General features: G+C 49.0%; 1 protein-coding gene across 1 annotated transcript; it reads right to left on the reverse strand.

Moving 5' to 3' along the window:
* Positions 1-814: 814 nt before the first annotated feature.
* MSS51 (MSS51 mitochondrial translational activator) lies at positions 815-17,260 on the reverse strand. The gene is given in 8 exon segments (XM_048495068.1): positions 815-1,431; positions 3,432-3,525; positions 9,342-9,552; positions 9,554-9,924; positions 11,140-11,264; positions 11,798-11,953; positions 12,864-13,061; positions 17,151-17,260. Coding segments are annotated over 7 exon segments (1,371 nt in total). The 5' UTR covers positions 13,049-13,061; positions 17,151-17,260; the 3' UTR covers positions 815-1,202.
* Between the last annotated feature and the right edge of the window lie 101 nt (positions 17,261-17,361).

Genomic DNA, 17,361 nt, shown 5'->3' on the forward strand with positions numbered 1-17,361 from the left:
AAAGCCACTCCAGGGAGTCTGACAAAATGGGCCCCATCTCACAAAAATGTATGCTGGAAAAAAAACTTACTCGTCCTCCAGGTGCTACAAGGTTCTGGTTTATGTTTCCAAGACAGGTTGATACAGCTCAACAATCATGACAGTTTTGGGATGGAAAAGTAATTATTGTCAGCGCACATGCAGGACTGCATAGACCAGGAGTCTGCAACCTGTGGCTCTCCAGATGTTCATGGACTACAAATCCCATCAGCCCCTGTCAGCATGGCCAATTGGCCATGCTGGCGAAGACTGATGAACTAGCAGTTCCTGAACATCTGAGAGCTCCCAGAGTCGAAACACCGGCACTAGACTGATCCATGGGAGAGAAGATTAGTGGAAAGACCATACCTGGTCCATGGTGGACCACCCCTGAAGATCCCAGGTTTAATCCTAGGTGTTTCTGATTTAGAAGAAGAAGAGTTTGGATTTATATCCCCCCCCTTTCTCTCCTGTAAAGAGATTCAAAGAGGCTTACAATCTCCATCTCCTCCCCCGCCCCACAACAAACCCCCTGTGAGGTGGGTGGGACTGAGAGAGCTCCAAGGAAGTGTGACTAGCCCAAAGTCACCCAGCTGGCATGTGTTGGTATGCACAGGCTAATCTGGTTCACCAGATAAGCCTCCACAGCTCAAGTGGCAGAGCAGGGAATCAAACCCGGTTCTCCAGATTAGAGTGCTCCTGCTCTTAACCACTACACCACGCTGGCTTTAAAAGTTTTGAGTGTCACGGCTAGGGAAACATGTAGCTTCATACTCTGTAGAACTGTTGCCGGATGGAGTTGATGGAGCTGGGCCGAGGTGGCCTGACTTGATATAAGAAAGTACAAGAGATGCCAAGAAAGCGAAGGTGGTTCCGCACTTCATTGGTTAAGGGAGGGGGGGAAATTGCATGCAATCATTCCTGTGAAATGGCCCAAGAACTGAACGCTGAAGAGCTCATCCAATTAGATGCCTAATTAAGCCCAATGTTTATTAGCATAAAGAAATGGGCAAGTGTAATTCCATCAACGGTGAACAAGAACCAGGTCAACTATATTGAGTACAAGCAAGCGGAATAAAAAAGCTGCTTTGAAGAGTCTTCTGCGGGTGTCACGATTGTAGGTGACCCAGAATCGAGGTGACGGGCTATTTTGTTCTGCTCTGCTTCTGAGGTTTTGCCGGTTTCTAATCGTTCTCACCCTTGTTCTCTTCCAGCTCTCCAACATCTGGCTCATCTGGAGAGCCAGACAACCCGCAGAAGGTGAAATAGTGGGAGTTGCAGAAGACAGGCGGTTTGTTGGGGTTGGAATAGGCTTGCTCTGGTTTGAGGGAGGCAAACGGGTTGGCTCCACAGCTTGTGATTTGCATTTCCAGCTCCATTGAGATCTTCAGGGAACATTTCAGCTCTTGCTCGCTGCGGGGACGGGACAAGAGAGGCCTCAGGTGTGGAAAGCATAAAACACAAAGGACAGAATCCACCTTGAAACATCTGCCTGCCAGTTCTCTGAGAGTTGCTCTGCAAACCCAAAACTATGTCAGTAACTGGTAGGGACCAGTATGGAGGGTCTCTGGAATTCCCACCTGGAATAAGGTTGGATTTGTTTATTTACTTACTTACATCGATTCCCCGCCTTTTACCACTGTCTCAGGGTGGGTTGCAGTAAAAACCATACAACAATAAAATCTGACAATAGTAAAATCACAGTGAAAACCCATACTAAAAAACCAAAAACCATCTAAAATCACCACCACCCACAAAAAAGGGAGGGGTGTACAGACACCTTGGGGTCAGCCAAACACCCAGGTGAAGAGGACGGTTTCTCCGTGCGGGCCTTCTGAAGTCAGTTGAAAACATAATAATTTGGGGAGGCCCTTTCCAACTGAGTTCTTGTCTGGTTTATAAATTACATTGGTTGATCACCACAGGAGGTGGTGATGGCCACTAACCTGGATAGCTTTCAAAGGGGCTTGGATAGATTGATGGAGGAGAAGTTGATGTATGGCTACCAATCTTGATCCTCCTTGATCTGAGACTGCAAATGCTTTAGCAGACCAGGTGCTCGGGGGGAGCAGCAGCAGAAGGCCGTTGCTTTCACCTCCTGTATATGAGCTCCCAAAGGCACCTGGTGGGCCACTGTGAGTAGCAGAATGCTGGACTAGAAGATGGACTCTGGTCTAATCCAGCAGGTTCTTATGTTCCTATGTTCTTATTTTGTTGTTGTAGACCAGGGGTCCCCAACGTGGGGCCCATAAGCACCACTGTATCTGCTGACATATTTTCTGACACCGGCCAAATGCTCTTAGAAAGTGGGCAGAGCTGGACAGGGGGCTGATATACCCCGCAGGGCATCTGACAGGCTGTGCAGATTTTTTAAAACTTTGCTTTGGCAGCAACTTGCCCCACAGCACAAAGATCTTTTAATCTGTGTGACTGAAAGTAAGCAGCAAAAGGCATTTTGTAGCTGGCTTTACCTCCTGCAGCATCCACCTCCCCGTTTGAAGAAGAAGAAAGAAGAGGAGGAGAAGGAGTTTGGACATATACACCACCTTTCTCTCCTGTAAGGAGACTCAAGGTGGCTTACAATCTCCTTTTCCTTCCCCTCCCCACAACAGACACCTCATGAGGTAGGTGGGGCTGAGAGAGTCCTGAGATAACTGTGACTAGCCCAAGGTCACCCAGCAGGAATGAAGGAGTGCGGAAACACATCTGGTTCACCAGATAAGCCTCTGCCACTCAGGTGGAGGAGCGGAGAATCAAACCCGGTTCTCCAGATTAGAACCCACCTGTTCTTGACCACTACACCACGATGGCTCTCTTAGAAGAGTGTCTCTTTTTTAGAAGAGTGTTTGAATTCTATTCTTCTCTTTGGTCGCTCGCTAGTGAGCTGCCCTGAGCATTGTTTTCATGTGGAAAGGAAGCATGTAGATTGCCTAGATGAAATTGACAGATGGAGCAGAGAAATTGACAGATGTACTGAGAAAGGCCTGCATAAAACTGTGACCTGTCTATTTGTAACCACTTCAGCCTGCAGTTGGAGGAAATCCCATTTGGGAATGCCTTCTCTGAAATATCCCGTGCCTGCGGATGTCCCTGGGAGTTCAGTTGACAATCCATTCAATTTTAGAACCTCCTTCTTAAAGCAGGTAGTCAACCCCAGTCCGTTTCAGCAAGGGTGTGATCTTTTGTTGTTTCAAGACTCCCCAGGTTATATATCTTTATTTTTGCCACTGGGATTTTTTTTTTAATTATTGGACAAGATGTGCGTTTTTAATACGTTTTCTGGCGCTTCGCATTGTTCCCTGCGTTGAAAACGTTGGAAAAGGGGGTGCGTTTTTTCAATGAAATAACCTATGCAATTAGATTTACAAAACTGAATTCAGGGCTGGCTCAGCATGGAAAAGACAGTGTTTTACCTGTAAACAGTGAACAGCGAGGGTATCTTGTAGTCTCTGAGGAGCAGCAGAGTTGGAAGCCAGCTCTCCATTAGATCAGGGCAAGCATGGAAACCTGCAGTGAATGAAAACAGAAAATGGCTCACCTGTGTATGTTGCTGAGTGCCCCTTCCCCACTTCCTCCCCAGAATCCTGTTGCTCCGACAATGACCTTGTTAGGTTAAGTTTTGCCTTGGAGTGACAACTGGATGACTTTGCATTTGTGCTCAAGGTGTGGCAGGAGATTGGAGATCAGAAGCTGACCCACCTGGGAATCAAGCGGTTGAATTTGCTCCACTAACCCAGATAGCTTAAAAAGGGAGTTTGATCAGCGGAGGTCAGATCCCCCAATTGTAGCTAGTCATAATGAGCAAGGGGAAACAGTCACACTCAGAGGTAGTACGCTCTGAATGCCGGTGCTAGGAGGAAGCATTAGGGAAGGCCCTTGTTCCTGGTAAACTGTTTTCCCTCCAGAATAATTGGTTGGCTGACGTGTCAACACAGGATACTGGGGAGTGGAGGTTTTTAAAGAGAGGCTGGATGAACCTATGTCAGGAGTGCTTTGATAGTGTGTTCCTGCAATGCAGGGGGTTGGACTGGATGGCCCTCGGGGTCTCTCCCAACTCCATGATTCTAGGAGCAGATGCAAGAAGACTTCTAGGTATCCCAAGTCATTTACACATTCAAGGTGAGGAATTGGATGCTCTGCCAAGTCGCAGCTCACCTAGAACCCAGATCTTTCCCAATCATACTACCTGTGATACTTTAAACGGAGATGCCAGAGATGACCAGCCTGGAACTCTACCACTTGAACTACCACCCTTCTCCCTGTAGGACACTGTACAAGCTGAACAGCCACATGTGCTTGTTGCTGGTCCTGGGAAGGCCGCTTGGACCGACATTTGCCCTTGTGCCTTTCAGAGACCAGCAGCTCACCGTGACGGGGAAAATATTCATTTGAGCATTCGTCATTCTTTGAGGGTACACGACCCCGGCTGAATGTTCCACGCCGTTCGTGGCCAAGGTATTTTCTGTCCTCCTCCACAAGCGAGAAGGGGCTTCTGTTGATTCCAGCAATAAATCACCCCCTTAGGCCATGAAGAGATGGGAACTGTTCCAAGAGGGAAAGAGAGAGAGACTGGTGTGGGGCTCTCGTTTGCGCAGCTGTCGAGGAAGGATGCCGAACTTGTTCTCTCGCCGCCGGCTAGGAAAACACGGCAGGCGTGAACGGTTCTGGGCTCCGAGCATTTGGGGGTAGAGGAGTAGAGCCAAGGGGGGGGGGATTCTGTCCGGGTTTGCAACATCCTCTGACATTTTGCACGCTCAAAAGGTTGGGCCAAGGCACTTCGGTGTCGGCAAGGGCCTTTCACTGTGTGGCACAAACACCTCGCGGGGGACAAGAGATAGGGGCACCTCACATAACCCACCAGCACCCACCACCGCAGGGCCATTGGTAAAAGGTTGGCAGAGCATAATGCCAATTACTCAGAGGGAGCCAGCATGGTGTAGTGGTTAAGAGCAGGTGCACTCTGATCTGGAAAACCGGCCTTGATTCCCTGTTCTGCCACTTGAGCTGCGGAGGCTTATGTGGTGAACCAGATGTGTCTCTGCACTCCTACATTCCTGCTGGGTGACCTTGGGCTAGTCACAGTTCTTCAGAACTCTCCCAGCCCCACCTGCCTCACAAGGCATTTGTTGTGAGGAGAGAAAGGGCAAGGAGCTTGTTGGCCATCTTGAGTTTCTTTACAGGAGGGAAAGGTGGGGTATAAATCTAAACTCCTCTTCTTCTTCTGAACTGGGTTTTACATAGATAGCCAGAAAGCCAAACTAGCCAACTTTTGCCGTGATGTTTTTGTGGGTCCCAAATGGAGTAGCTGGGATGGGCAGAGCAGCCTACCTCCACCCACAGGTGAAGAATCAAACGCAGAGATCTCAGGATGTTCCTGCTTCCAGGTTCACCTTTCAGGTAAGAGTGGCTCCTACACCCTGTCAATTATGAGGTTGAGGAAAGGGGGAAAGGCCGGAGGCCAGATCCACCCCTGGTTGAAATGGGAGATTATTCTGTGATGAGAGCACAGCTTGCTAACTCAAATTTACCACATTCTACCTCTGATTCACTTTTGAACGGGCAAACAGAGTTTGAAATGAGTTTGCTACCCCCAGACACTCTGATAGTGGATCTAACTAGTTAGAAGTCCTAAGGGACCATCTTGCCAACCGGTGGTTCCTAATCTTTCTGGTAAGTTAAAAATCCCTTGCATTAGAGATGTCCATAATGTATCTGTGTATATGCAACATGCATATATAGTTACAAAAATTAACCCCTGGAATACAAAACTTGACTGGTGAATGGGGAGCTCCTTCACACATTCACTCCATACATTTATTTATTGTTTCTTTATGGTGTTTGTGTCGTTCAATCCTGTCCTTCTCCATAGAAAGAGACATAAAGTGATTCATATTATTCTCCTGCATTGTCCATTTGGCGCTATAAAAGGAACTAATGTCTGTATGGGTAGCAAACGTACAACCTGCAGCTTTCTAGTAAATTAGGTGCGAAGCGAGTACCCAACATCTGTTTGAGGACAGGCGTTTTAATGGTTCAGCCCAGCTGTCTCGCTCATAAAAATTAGTTTGTGATCAGTATGCTAAAGAACTGATAGGTCCTGACAGCGTCTATCACCTCTTTAGTGCTCAGGCTAATTCCAACCACGATGTTCCCTGTTCGTGCCAAACAGCTGAGGAAAAGGCGCAGCCTCCCCTGAGTGAGCAGGAGAAAATCGAGTACTTGTCAGCAAACTAGGGATTTGTGTGATGTCACTGCCAAAGCTTGGCATTGTGAAATCCCCGGGGGTTCCCTCTCTGTAAATGTGTCTGCTGACCACGGTGGGGCAGAGTTAAGGTTGTTAAACTGTAAGGCCTCAGTCAAAGGTCCTGCCTCCATCCTCGCTCCTGCAACTCTCGAATGACGTATTTGGGAAGCAGAGAATGCCTATGCATCACAGGAGGATATTTGGCCTGCAACTTTCCAACGTTTTGTGGAACCTCTTCACATTTGGTGATGGAGAGCCAACATGGTGTAGTGGTTAAGAACAGGTGGATTCTAATCTGGAGAACCCGGTTTGATTCTCAACTCCACCGGAGTGGCGGAGGCTTATCTGGAGAACCAGATGTGTTTCCGCACTCCTACATTCCTGCTGGGTAACCTTGGGCTAGTCCCTGTTCTCTCTGGACTCTCTCAGCCCCACCTATCTCACGAGGTGTCTGTTGTGGGGGGACAGGGGAAGGGAAAGGAGCTTGTAAGCCACTTTGAGACTCCTTACAGGAGAGGAAGATGGGATATAAACCCAAATTCCTCTTCTTCTTCCTTGCCTCAGCCATTCTGTGATTGGCCCCATCCGTGCAGCAGCCATTTCTCTCTACCTTTTCTCAAGCTTTCAAGGTTGGGGATTCCTTGCTGTAAAACACTGTCCTCCCCCTTAGGAACAGTTCTTGTGGAATCACCAAGAGGAGAAAAATAAGATTCCCTTTGGACAGCGGAGATGGACAATAACTTTCAAGGCCAGGCACTACAGTCTCTGTGAGTCAAGGTGCGGGGGGGGGGAGGGGGGGCTCCTGTTTGCCGGCATCCCTCTCAGACAGATAAAGCACCATGGCTCGCTTTCTTGGCAGCCATCCGACACATTCCACTTTCAATAGCTCAGAGACAGATTTAGGGGGGTCTGAAAAGCACTTTTCCATAAACAGGATTTCTCAAGCTCTCTGTCTTGCCTGGCCCACCAGGATCTCCTGGGTTGGATCAACCCCCCCCGCCCTCCCGCCGCCTCCCACCTCAAACGTTCCCTAGAAGGGAGAGCATAGGGTGTCCAAAGGCAAGCTGCAATCCTTTTGGAGAATGAGAGCAACGCTGCAGGAATGTGTTGCCCCCCAAAAGGAGCTGTCTGTGTGGTGAGGTCACAAAAGCTTGAATGCAGATGGCACTGAAGAGTTTCTTGAGATGCTGGAATTGGGGGTGGGGGGGGGGAGGATGAAAGTCCTTCTTTTCCAAACAGTCATCAAGAAAGCAGTGGTGCCTCTGAGCATGCACAGAGTGATTTCCCCACCATGAGATGAGTTCAGGTCAAGGGGTAGGTCTATGACTTCCAGGAACTCTGAAGCAATTTGGTTAACCTTAGATCCCCGCAGGATCATACCAGTGGTCCGTTCGGTCCAGCATACCGCTCCCACAGTGGCCTCGGAAGGCCTGCAAGCAGAAAATAGATGCCGGAGCCTTCCCCGCAGCAACTGGTATTCAGAGGTGGGCTGTTCCTGGATGTGCAGGTTTCACTTAGCCATCGTATCAAATAGCATGGATCATTCCTGGATTTTTCAAATCTCTTTTAAAAGACATCACTACGGCTGTGACCATCATTACACCTGATGGCCATTGCAGAAAGTCAGTTATGCATTTGGAGAAAAACCTATTTTGGTCTATCCCAAAGCTACTGCCCCTTCCCCAACCCAACCACAGGTTTATACATCTCTATCATGCCTCTCCCTGCCTTGATTTTTTTTTTTTTTGGCAAAAATAAGGGGGAGGATTTTGCCCATCGTGGAGCCATCTCTTAGCACTTCGATCTCTACGGGCTCAGTTGGCCCTGAGTCAAAAGACAGTGCTCCCTGGGTGTAAGTCTGGGCTGGTCTTTTCAAATAACTAGGCCACCTGCTCCAGACTTCATGGCTAGAGTTACAAGGCTCTGGCAGTTTGGGCAAGAAAGGTCAGGTTGCTGCCGGAACGTTGTTCTCTCCTGCCGGCTTCCCTTTCTAAAGCCGGGAAAGCTTATTCAGTAACAAGATGCTAAAAGTCTGCCCCTGGGAAAGACCTTCTCCAGGACCAGCCTCAGGCACCAGCAAAGGCTGTTTATTTATTGCGGACAGCCGAGAGCTCAGTCACCATCTCTCCATGTGAAGCAGGAAGAGAAGCACTGAGCAGCGGCCAGGAGAAGCAGGTTGAAAGGCGGAGGAGGCATGTCAGTTGACTCCTGGAGTGTCTGGCCAAGTACAACCTATGTCTCCTTGAAGAAGGAGGAGGAGGAGGAGGAGGAGGAGAGTTGGATTTATATCCCCCCTTTCTCTCCTGTTAAGGAGATTTCAAAGGTGCTTACAAAGTCCTTTCCCTTCCCCCTCACAACAAACACCCTGTGAGGTGGGTGGGGCTGAGAGAGCTCCGTAGAGTTGTGACTAGCCCAAAGTCACCCAGCTGGCATGTGTTGGTGTGCACAAGCTAATCTGAATTCCCCAGATAAGCCTCCACAGCTCAAGCGGTAAGCGGGGAATCAAACCCGGTTCTCCAGATTAGAATACACCTGCTCTTAACCACTACGCCACTGCTTCTCCCTTGGATAGCCAGGACACCAACACCTTTACAGGTTGATTTTTGTGGCTTTTTGGAACGGGGAGGGGGGGGGCACTTTGGCATTATAGGTTGCCTACCTGTTTTTATTGCTTCCAATTTAGTCATATGACTTTTATTGCTTCCAATTTAGTCATATGACTTAGGCCATGGCAGTCCACCCCAATATTGTGGAAGGAAGTGGTATAGGGTTAGTAAGATAGTAAGAATAGGACAACTACCTCCTGACTCCAGAGAGCTCATTGGTTTTTTTTTCTGGGTCTGCTTTCTAGATTCTTCTAGGCCTTTCCCAGCATCCCTGTTGAGTTTTCTTAGAATTGTTCTGCCCATCACTCCGTGTGCGAGATGAACAATCTAAACCCTTGGGCCGTCAGAACGGTGGTCTCGTTTAGCTCAATTTTGTCCCCTTGGATAAGCTGCAGAACCCCAAGCAGATATCCAGTCACTATCTTAGATCCTTGTCCTGACGGATGAAAGAAAGGTCAAGAGAATCTACGCACCTGGGTGGAAGCCGACAATAAGGTCAGGCCGAGCAGCCTGGTGGGTCTCCACCTGCGATTCCCAGAAGTCATGATAGAGGCCTTTGTAGCTGCTGAGGTAGACCTTCTCCCTAGGCCCGAAAGCCACCAACGGAGGCCTCATGATGGGCCCATCGACCACGTCGACACCAATCATCACCACCTCCATGCCCTGGTGTTTAGGAAACATGTTGGGACAGCTCCTTAAATGTCGTAATCCTGTTACCACGAGCTGAGGGGTCTCTATGTGCAGGAGTGCTCCAAACCACATGCACGCGACGGATTCGGCTTGGCGAGCAGGGATTGATCTGAAACACCTGCAGGCCCAGGCCGATGGTGGCTGGCCTAGACACAAAGTCTGTCGTCACCCGCTTGACGGACTCCGCCAGTTCCGCCTCATCCGGTTTTGGCTTCCCGGTGTTGGCCCAGAGGATATTCATGTAACGGCCAGTCAGTATGGAGCTTAGCTTCTCTTCCAGATTTTCTTGCATGGAGAACCAGTCTTCCCAGCCTCTGACTTCCTGGATGCGTTTTGTCCAGGATGTCGTGGCGAAAGGGATGTCACCTACGGGAAGAACCGCAGATATACAGAATTAACAGAGTTGTACCCTTTCCTTGTATGGACAGGACATAAGAACAGAAGAAAGAGCCTGCTGGATCAGACCAGAGTCCATCTAGTCCAGCACTCTGCTACTCGCAGTGGCCCACCAGGTGCCTTGGGGAGCTCACAGGCAGGATGTGAAAGCAGTGGCCTTAAGAACAGAAGAAAGAGCCTGCTGGATCAGACCAGAGTCCATCTAGTCCAGCACTCTGCTGCTCGCAGTGGCCCACTAGGTGCCTTGGGGAGCTCACAGGCAGGATGTGAAAGCAATGGCCTGCTGCTGCTGCTGCTGCTGCTGCTCCCGAGCGCCTGGTCTGCTAAGGCATTTGTCATCTCAGATCAAGGAGGGTCAAAATTGGGAGCCATAGATCGACTTCTCCATCAATCTGTCCAAGCCCCTTTTAAAGCTACCCAGGTTACTGGCTATCACCACCTCCTGTGGCAGCATATTACTGTCTCTTACAAAATGCTTCATTGCTGGTGAGAAGATTTAGCGTTTATATGGCATCCGAAATCGTTCAGAGTGCTTTGCTTGCGCTAATTTTTGTAATGCTCTGTCTGACCTGAGCGGGTCAGGCTAACCTGATTTCATAAGGTCTCAGAAGCTTAGCCGTGTCAGTCCTGGTTAGCACTGGGAGGCCTGCAAAGAAGGCTAAAGTCGTTATGCAGAGGTAGGCAATGGCAAACCGCCTTTGTTTGCCTCTTGCCCTGAAAACCCTGCGGGGTCACTGTAGACGGGCTGCAACACCGCCCAGAGCCCCTAGAGGATGGGGCGGTATAAAAGTTTAATAAATAAATAAAATAAATAAACTTGATCATACAATCACTAAGTCGGAAGGGGCCATACAAGCCATCTAGTCAGTGTGGCGTAGTGGTTAAGAGCAGGTGCCCTCTAATCTGGAGAACCGGGTTTGATTCCCCGCTCTGCTGCCTGAGCTGTGGAGGCTTATCTGGGGAACCAGATTAGCTTGTGCGCCCCAACACATGCCAGCTGGGTGACCTTGGGCTAGTCACAGTTCTTCGGAGTTCTCTCAGCCCCACCCACCTCACAGGGTGTTTGTTGTGGGGGGGAGGGAAAGGAAAGGAGATTGTAAGCCCCTTTGAGTCTCCTTGCCGTAGAGAAAGGGGGGACATAAATCCAAACTCTTCTTCCTCTTCTTCCTTCCACCCCAGGCCTACCTGTAAACACCAGCCACTCCATCAGCTGGTCAAGAGCTACCAGCTTCAGCTTCTTGCAGAACTTCTTGTGGACGGGCCAGTTGGCTCGCTGACACTCCGTGCTGCAATAGTATACATTTTGGCACCTGGGAGAAGAAGGGAGGGCAAAATGTTACAGCTGCTGGACCACATCTGGTGTCTGCAGCCAAAAGAGCCCACCAACATTCAGAGCCTCTGCAGAGGAATGCCAGCCCAAATCCGTGCCACATTGGTCAAAGCTGTGCCCCTCTGAAGCTCAGTTTTCAAAACTAAGAAGCTCAGTCCTGGAAGAGATGAAGAAATAATAAAGGAGAGTACCCCTAAACACACGCAGGTTGTTTTACCCCCTGGCTTTTGAGTCACCACTGGCTTTTGGGAAATGCCCCAACCTCAGCATTTGTTCTGGGGTGTTTGCCTCTTAAAGAAATGACAGATTCCTTTAGAGCAGTATAGCAGAGTTTTGGGAGGGGAAGGGAAGGGAAGGGTCTCAGTGGGAGTCTAATCCCAAAGTAGCCATTTCCTCCAGTGGGGATTGATCTCTGCAGTCTTGGAGATCAGTTGTAATCTTGGGAGAGCATCAGGCCTCACCTGAAAGCTGCCAACGCTCTAGATCCTGAGGATCCCACGGAACCATGTTTACCTTTTGCACCTCCGCAGGCTTTTGGGATTGGGCAGCGCTTCGGGAAGTTTCTTGCACTCGACGCAGAATTTGAACGTGTCCTCCATTTTCTGGAACATCTCGAAATATGACCGGATGCCGAAGCCCACGCTCAGTTTGTGGCCTTCCATGGCAGACCTGTAGAGAAGCCACCCGAGGAAAAAGAAAGCGTGGATAAGAACGGAGAAACAGGCTCCCCTGCCCTGACGTGGCTTAAAAATCCCAGATATTTAAAGAGAGCCATGCTAGGTGAGTATTTCAGCCTCTTCTGCTTCAGAGTGAAGAAGAAGAAGAAGAAGAAGAAGAAGAAGAAGAAGAAGAAGAAGAAGAAGAAGAAGAAGAAGAAGAAGAAGAAGAAGAAGAAGAAGAAGAAGAAGAAGAAGAAGAGGAAGAAGAAGAGGAAGAAGAAGAAGAAGAAGAGTAGTAGTAGTAGTAGTAGTAGTTTGGATTTATATCCCCCCTTTCTCTCCTGTAGGAGACTCAAAGGGGTTTACAATCTCCTTGCCCTTCCCCCCTCACAACAAACACCCTGTGAGGTAGGTGGGGCTGTGAGGTAGGTGGGGTTAAGGTATTGCAGTCCATGAAGAACTGGGGAGGGTGAATGGTTTTGAAATCTGCCCCATCACAAATCTTACACTTCCAGGATTTTTTAACCTCTTTGCGGGCCCATGCGGGCTATTTTCCCATTCTCCCCACTACGTAACTCTGAATTGCTGACCCCCTGAAGCACTATTCCGCCATCAGGTTTGGAGTTTTGTCGAGTGCAACTGACCAGGCCAGGCTAAGCCAGTGAGCTAGCTGTGTGGCAGACTTGGGATCTGAACCCACGGCTCTGGGATTGTGCTTCAGCTCTAACCACTGCACCACCAGGAGCTACCCTTCTGCTCTGGAATTACCCTCTGGGTTGCGTTCAGATCTCTGTTTGGGGGATAACCGCCTGTTCACCTGGATCCGAACACCTTAGGCGAGGCTTAACAACAACAACAACAAAAGAGTTTTTGCCATCCCTTCAGGTGGGTTCATGGCTGTGTTGTTCACAGTGGCTCACCTGTATTCGTCGTAGCTCTTCATGTTGAGCTTTTGGAGGATGACCTGTGACAAGCCAGGGACGTTGCTGTCCATCGCCAGGAATCCCAGAGAGTCCATATTGGGTCCTTTAACGATTGGGGTCTCTGTGGGATCATTCTTGGAGCAGCTTTGGACTTGGGAAGACACGTTCTCCTGGCGAGCCATCTTGGTGAGGGAGCTAGAATGAGATCGGAAAACAAGTGAAAGCTCTATACACAGTGTCTGTTCTTTATCTCATGGGATAGGTGTCAAACTCAGGCCCTCCAGATGTTCATGGACTACAATTCCCACCAGCCCCTGCTAGCATGACCAATTGACCCTGCTGGCATGGGCTGATGGGAATTGTAGTCCATGAACACCTGGAGGGCCTGAGTTTGACACCTCTGGGCTGATGCACCAGTCTATTGTACTATATTGAACGAAAGCCGCTGATGCTGATTGGTCAAGCTGACGAGGTGTCATAGAATGCTCACAAACAGCCTCTTGGGCAGCAGCAGCAGCAATCAAATCTCTGTATTCCGGCTTGTACGACTGTCTGGGATCTCACCTTGCAGAGATCCTGAGAAAGGTGGGGCTTTGAGTGGTGCATCTGGGTAGTTTTGAAAAGGCAGAGTTTCTAACCAGAGGTTGCCAGAACTGGGGGTGCAGCTTTGGTACTTCCTGTTTGGACCTCACTATCCCACACCATTGCCAACCTGCTTTCCTGGGTATTTGAAAGTCCTGCAAAGGGGGGGGGGATCTAGTTTACTTCCCATTTTTTCCCCTTCCGGGTGCAGGGATCCCCTCCCCCATCTTCTTCAGTGTGCATTTATCCCCCCCCGCACCCTTCCCCCTTTTTTATTGGTCTGACCCGGCACAGAATGTTCACCGGATGAAAACGAGCCACCCCAAAGTTAGCTGCGGAAACATTCCCGACTAGCTAACTGGCAGACCCCCACTCTCTGCACCTGTTTCCATAAATCATCCCATTATACGATACCCTGGGGTAGGTAATCTGCCTTGGAGCGAAGCAGATGGTTGGCCCAGAGTCAGAAAGGACGGCCTGTATTCACAACTGATATCCATTTGATAGCATGCCTATAATCTGGCGCGTTGTCACTCTTCATAAGCGGCCTTGTAGTCCCCCCACTTCAAACTGCAGGCTTTACGGGGCTTTGCCCCAAGCCTCGGAACTCACTTTCTTGTATTGGCAAAGGCTTTCACAACCAGGCCATGGCCACACAGCCTGGAAAACCCACAACAATCACTTTCTAGTGTTGTCTGCGGGGCAGACAGGCAGTGGCTCTTCACATGTAAAGAGAGGAAGCGAGGAGACCCTGCCTCAGCTAACAGCCACGATGTAGGCGTTCCATGCATAATAGGCCCCTGTGTGGCTCCTGTGGAACTTGCTGCCACAGGATCATAGAAATCATAGAATCACAGAGTTGGAAGAGACCCCAAGGGCCATCCAGTCCAACCCCCTGCCATGCAGGAAAACACAAGCACAGCACTCCTGACAGATGGCCATCCAGCTTCTGTTTAAAAACCTCCCAAGAAGGAGACTCCAGGATGAAGACGGGAGCATGCAGACTGGCTCTACTAGGATTTGAAGTCGAGTCATTTCCCCACCCAAAGCAAACAACATCTCCTTCGATCCCCATTCCCCAGTTCAGAATTCCACAAAGGTGTTTTATTTTTAAGTAAGCGGGCTTCGTTTGTAGCTCGCAGTAACCAGCCTTTGATATTTATGGAAGCCTTTCCTAGCTGTCAACGTCCCCTGGAGAAACTTCATGAAGCTCAAAGTGTAGACAAATGGCATTTCCTCATTGTGCACAACCAAGGAAATGATATCCAAGGTGAGTGAGTGATGACAAGCTTTTGTCAGAGCAGATCAAGGAAAAGTACTTAACTGAATTAAAGAGCCAGCCAGTGGAATGTCAAGAGGTATGCAAAAGATGCAGCCTTTAACATTGACCAAAAAATGACCTATGGGAGTATCTGGTGTTCAGGACGTGGTTTTTTTGTCAAGCGAAAGAGAGGCTAAGAAGTCACAAAACTTTGTCGAGGGAGAGGTGAACGCAAAATCTGCCTGAAATTGACCCAGTCTGTTCCTCAGGAGGAGAGAGTGAAACTCTCCAATTAATGTCCGCTGGCTGGGAAACACTCAGGTGTACAATGTATTTTCAAGAATCCACTTCAAACTTCAGAGCATTATTGATCTGAAAGGGACTTATTTATTTATTTATTTATTGTATTGATAAACCTCCCTCCCCCGAAGGGCTCAGGCGGCAAACAGAACAAACAAATAGAGCACAAATAAAATCAAAGTTAAATATAGCTCTATATGCTAAAATTAACCCCATTAAAATGGAGCATCCTAATATCAAAATTAACGATGGCGACCTACTAGCAATCCCCTAAAAAGAGAAAGGGGAGGAGAAGGGAGGGGGGGAACGGCAGGGTCCACAGATGTTATAAGAGAGGAGGGGGGGCATCAGCGGCCAGACCCCCCGAAGGCCCAGTGGAACAGCTCCGTCTTGCAGGCCCTGCGAAATTCTTTAAGATCCCGCAGGGCCCGCGTAGCTGGAGGTAGAGCATTCCACCAGGCAGGGGCCAGAGCTGTAAAAGCTCTGGCCTGAGTGGAGGTCAGCCACATCATTGAGGGGCCAGGGATCACCAGCAAATTTGCCTCTGCTGAGTGCAGAGGCCGATTCAGGACATGTGGGGCAAGATGGTCCCGTAGGTACTTAGACTTCATTCAGGGGTGTCAAACTCGCGGCCCTGCAGATGTTCATGAACAACAATTCCCATCAGTTCCTCCCAACATGAGCATTGGCTATACTGGCAAGGGCTGATGGGAATTGTAGTCCATGAACATCTGGGGAGCCACAGGTTGCAGACCCCTACCATAAAGCTAGGTGGCACTGTGAGATAGCCACAGAGACAGTAGAGAGCCATGCTCTAGGAATGCCTGCCTGTGCCCAATGCTCTTCTGATCCAGACTTTCAATCATGTGCGTTGTTAGCTGTATATTATTGTTTCTGCAGAGTGTAGAAATGCAGAGCCGGAAGGGTCATCTTGTCCAACCCTCTGTACAATCCAGGAAATTCTTCGCTTATGTCAGGCCTTGTGACCATTTTTGTAGAATCCATAGCATGTCGTCGATCGTTCCCGCACACACAGAGGGAAGCCAGACACACTAGTCCCCACTGTGCAGGCAGATAGGTGATCAGTTGGGAGAGAAGCATTCCCAGTGCCTGCCTGGGTGGAAATCAGACCTGCTCAAGACAGAAACAATGTCTGCACTCTGCAAAAATAACTAGCAGGATACTTTGGGAAAGAACTATAGAGGAAAATGGTCGCCCTGGGATTTGGGGCCTCTCCAGCAAGAGATGCGAAGGGGGTGAGGAGACACTCGAATATCAGTCACCGAGATGATAAAACAGCTTCTGCCAACTTGGATGAGGTAGCGCTGCTATTCTAGTCTTATGTCTGCTGCTAGGCTAGCTAATCAAAGTGATAACACACCTACGCTCCAACATTTCAGGGACACTTTTGTGTACTGCTCGCCACAAAGGATCGCTCTCTCCTTCACGCACAGACACTAAGTACACAATTACGGGCTTTTCTCTCTCTGCCACACACCATTATCAGTTTGTCTGTACCTGCCGGCCTTGATCTGAAGCCGAGTGTCTTAGTAAACAAACCTGAACTCTTTGCAAACAATAAAAATGCAAATATTCAATTGCAAAGTCACTCTATTCCAAAATAACTTGACGTCTGCTCTCTGGAGCTAGCATGCACCTCTGTTTTGAGTGCAGTTGCCTGTTAATTTGGGGCTGGCAATCCCTTGGGCCAACATGAGTATTTATTTTCTAAATAATAAATACACGTACCTGTGCGTCTGTCAGAGAATTGGGATTTGTCACATCAGAAAATGACTTTCTAGAGAACTGGGAGAAGAACAGGTCTATTCTCAACAGCCGGATTTTTAAAAGGTAATCCCTAGATTTTCCCCGAAAGGTAAAATACAGACGGCAATTGTCCCGGAGAAGGGAGCATAAAATAGGGATTGGGCTTGATAAATGGGACAACATAAGGGATGGCAATTCCTAACTGTCAGTTGGGGCCTGTTGTGGATTTACGGGGCCCACAGGGAGATTTCTGGCCAGTGGACATAGCCGAAGAAGATAATAAAATTTGGACACCATCAGTCGGGAATGTTCCGAGCAAGTCACTCCCAAACAGAGCATACTGAAAGTCCAGGTAGCAAAGAGGGTTGACTCACCTGTTTGTACCTTTGCGATCCTTGGCTGTTCAAATGGTCCCAACCTGCTCTCCACTCCACACTGGAGAAAGTTTCCAAGAACCTCTTGCTCTAACAATATCCCGCCAGCCCTCAGTTCTGGACAGAGATGAAGCCGAAGCCAGCCTCTTTAACAGCCAAAAAAGCCGTTGGCTGGACATCTGCCTCCCACAGGAAAATGTAGGCTGCTGCA

Source organism: Sphaerodactylus townsendi, linkage group LG04 (genome assembly GCF_021028975.2).
Source record: "Sphaerodactylus townsendi isolate TG3544 linkage group LG04, MPM_Stown_v2.3, whole genome shotgun sequence".
In the NCBI taxonomy this organism is placed as follows: Eukaryota; Metazoa; Chordata; class Lepidosauria; order Squamata; family Sphaerodactylidae; genus Sphaerodactylus; species Sphaerodactylus townsendi.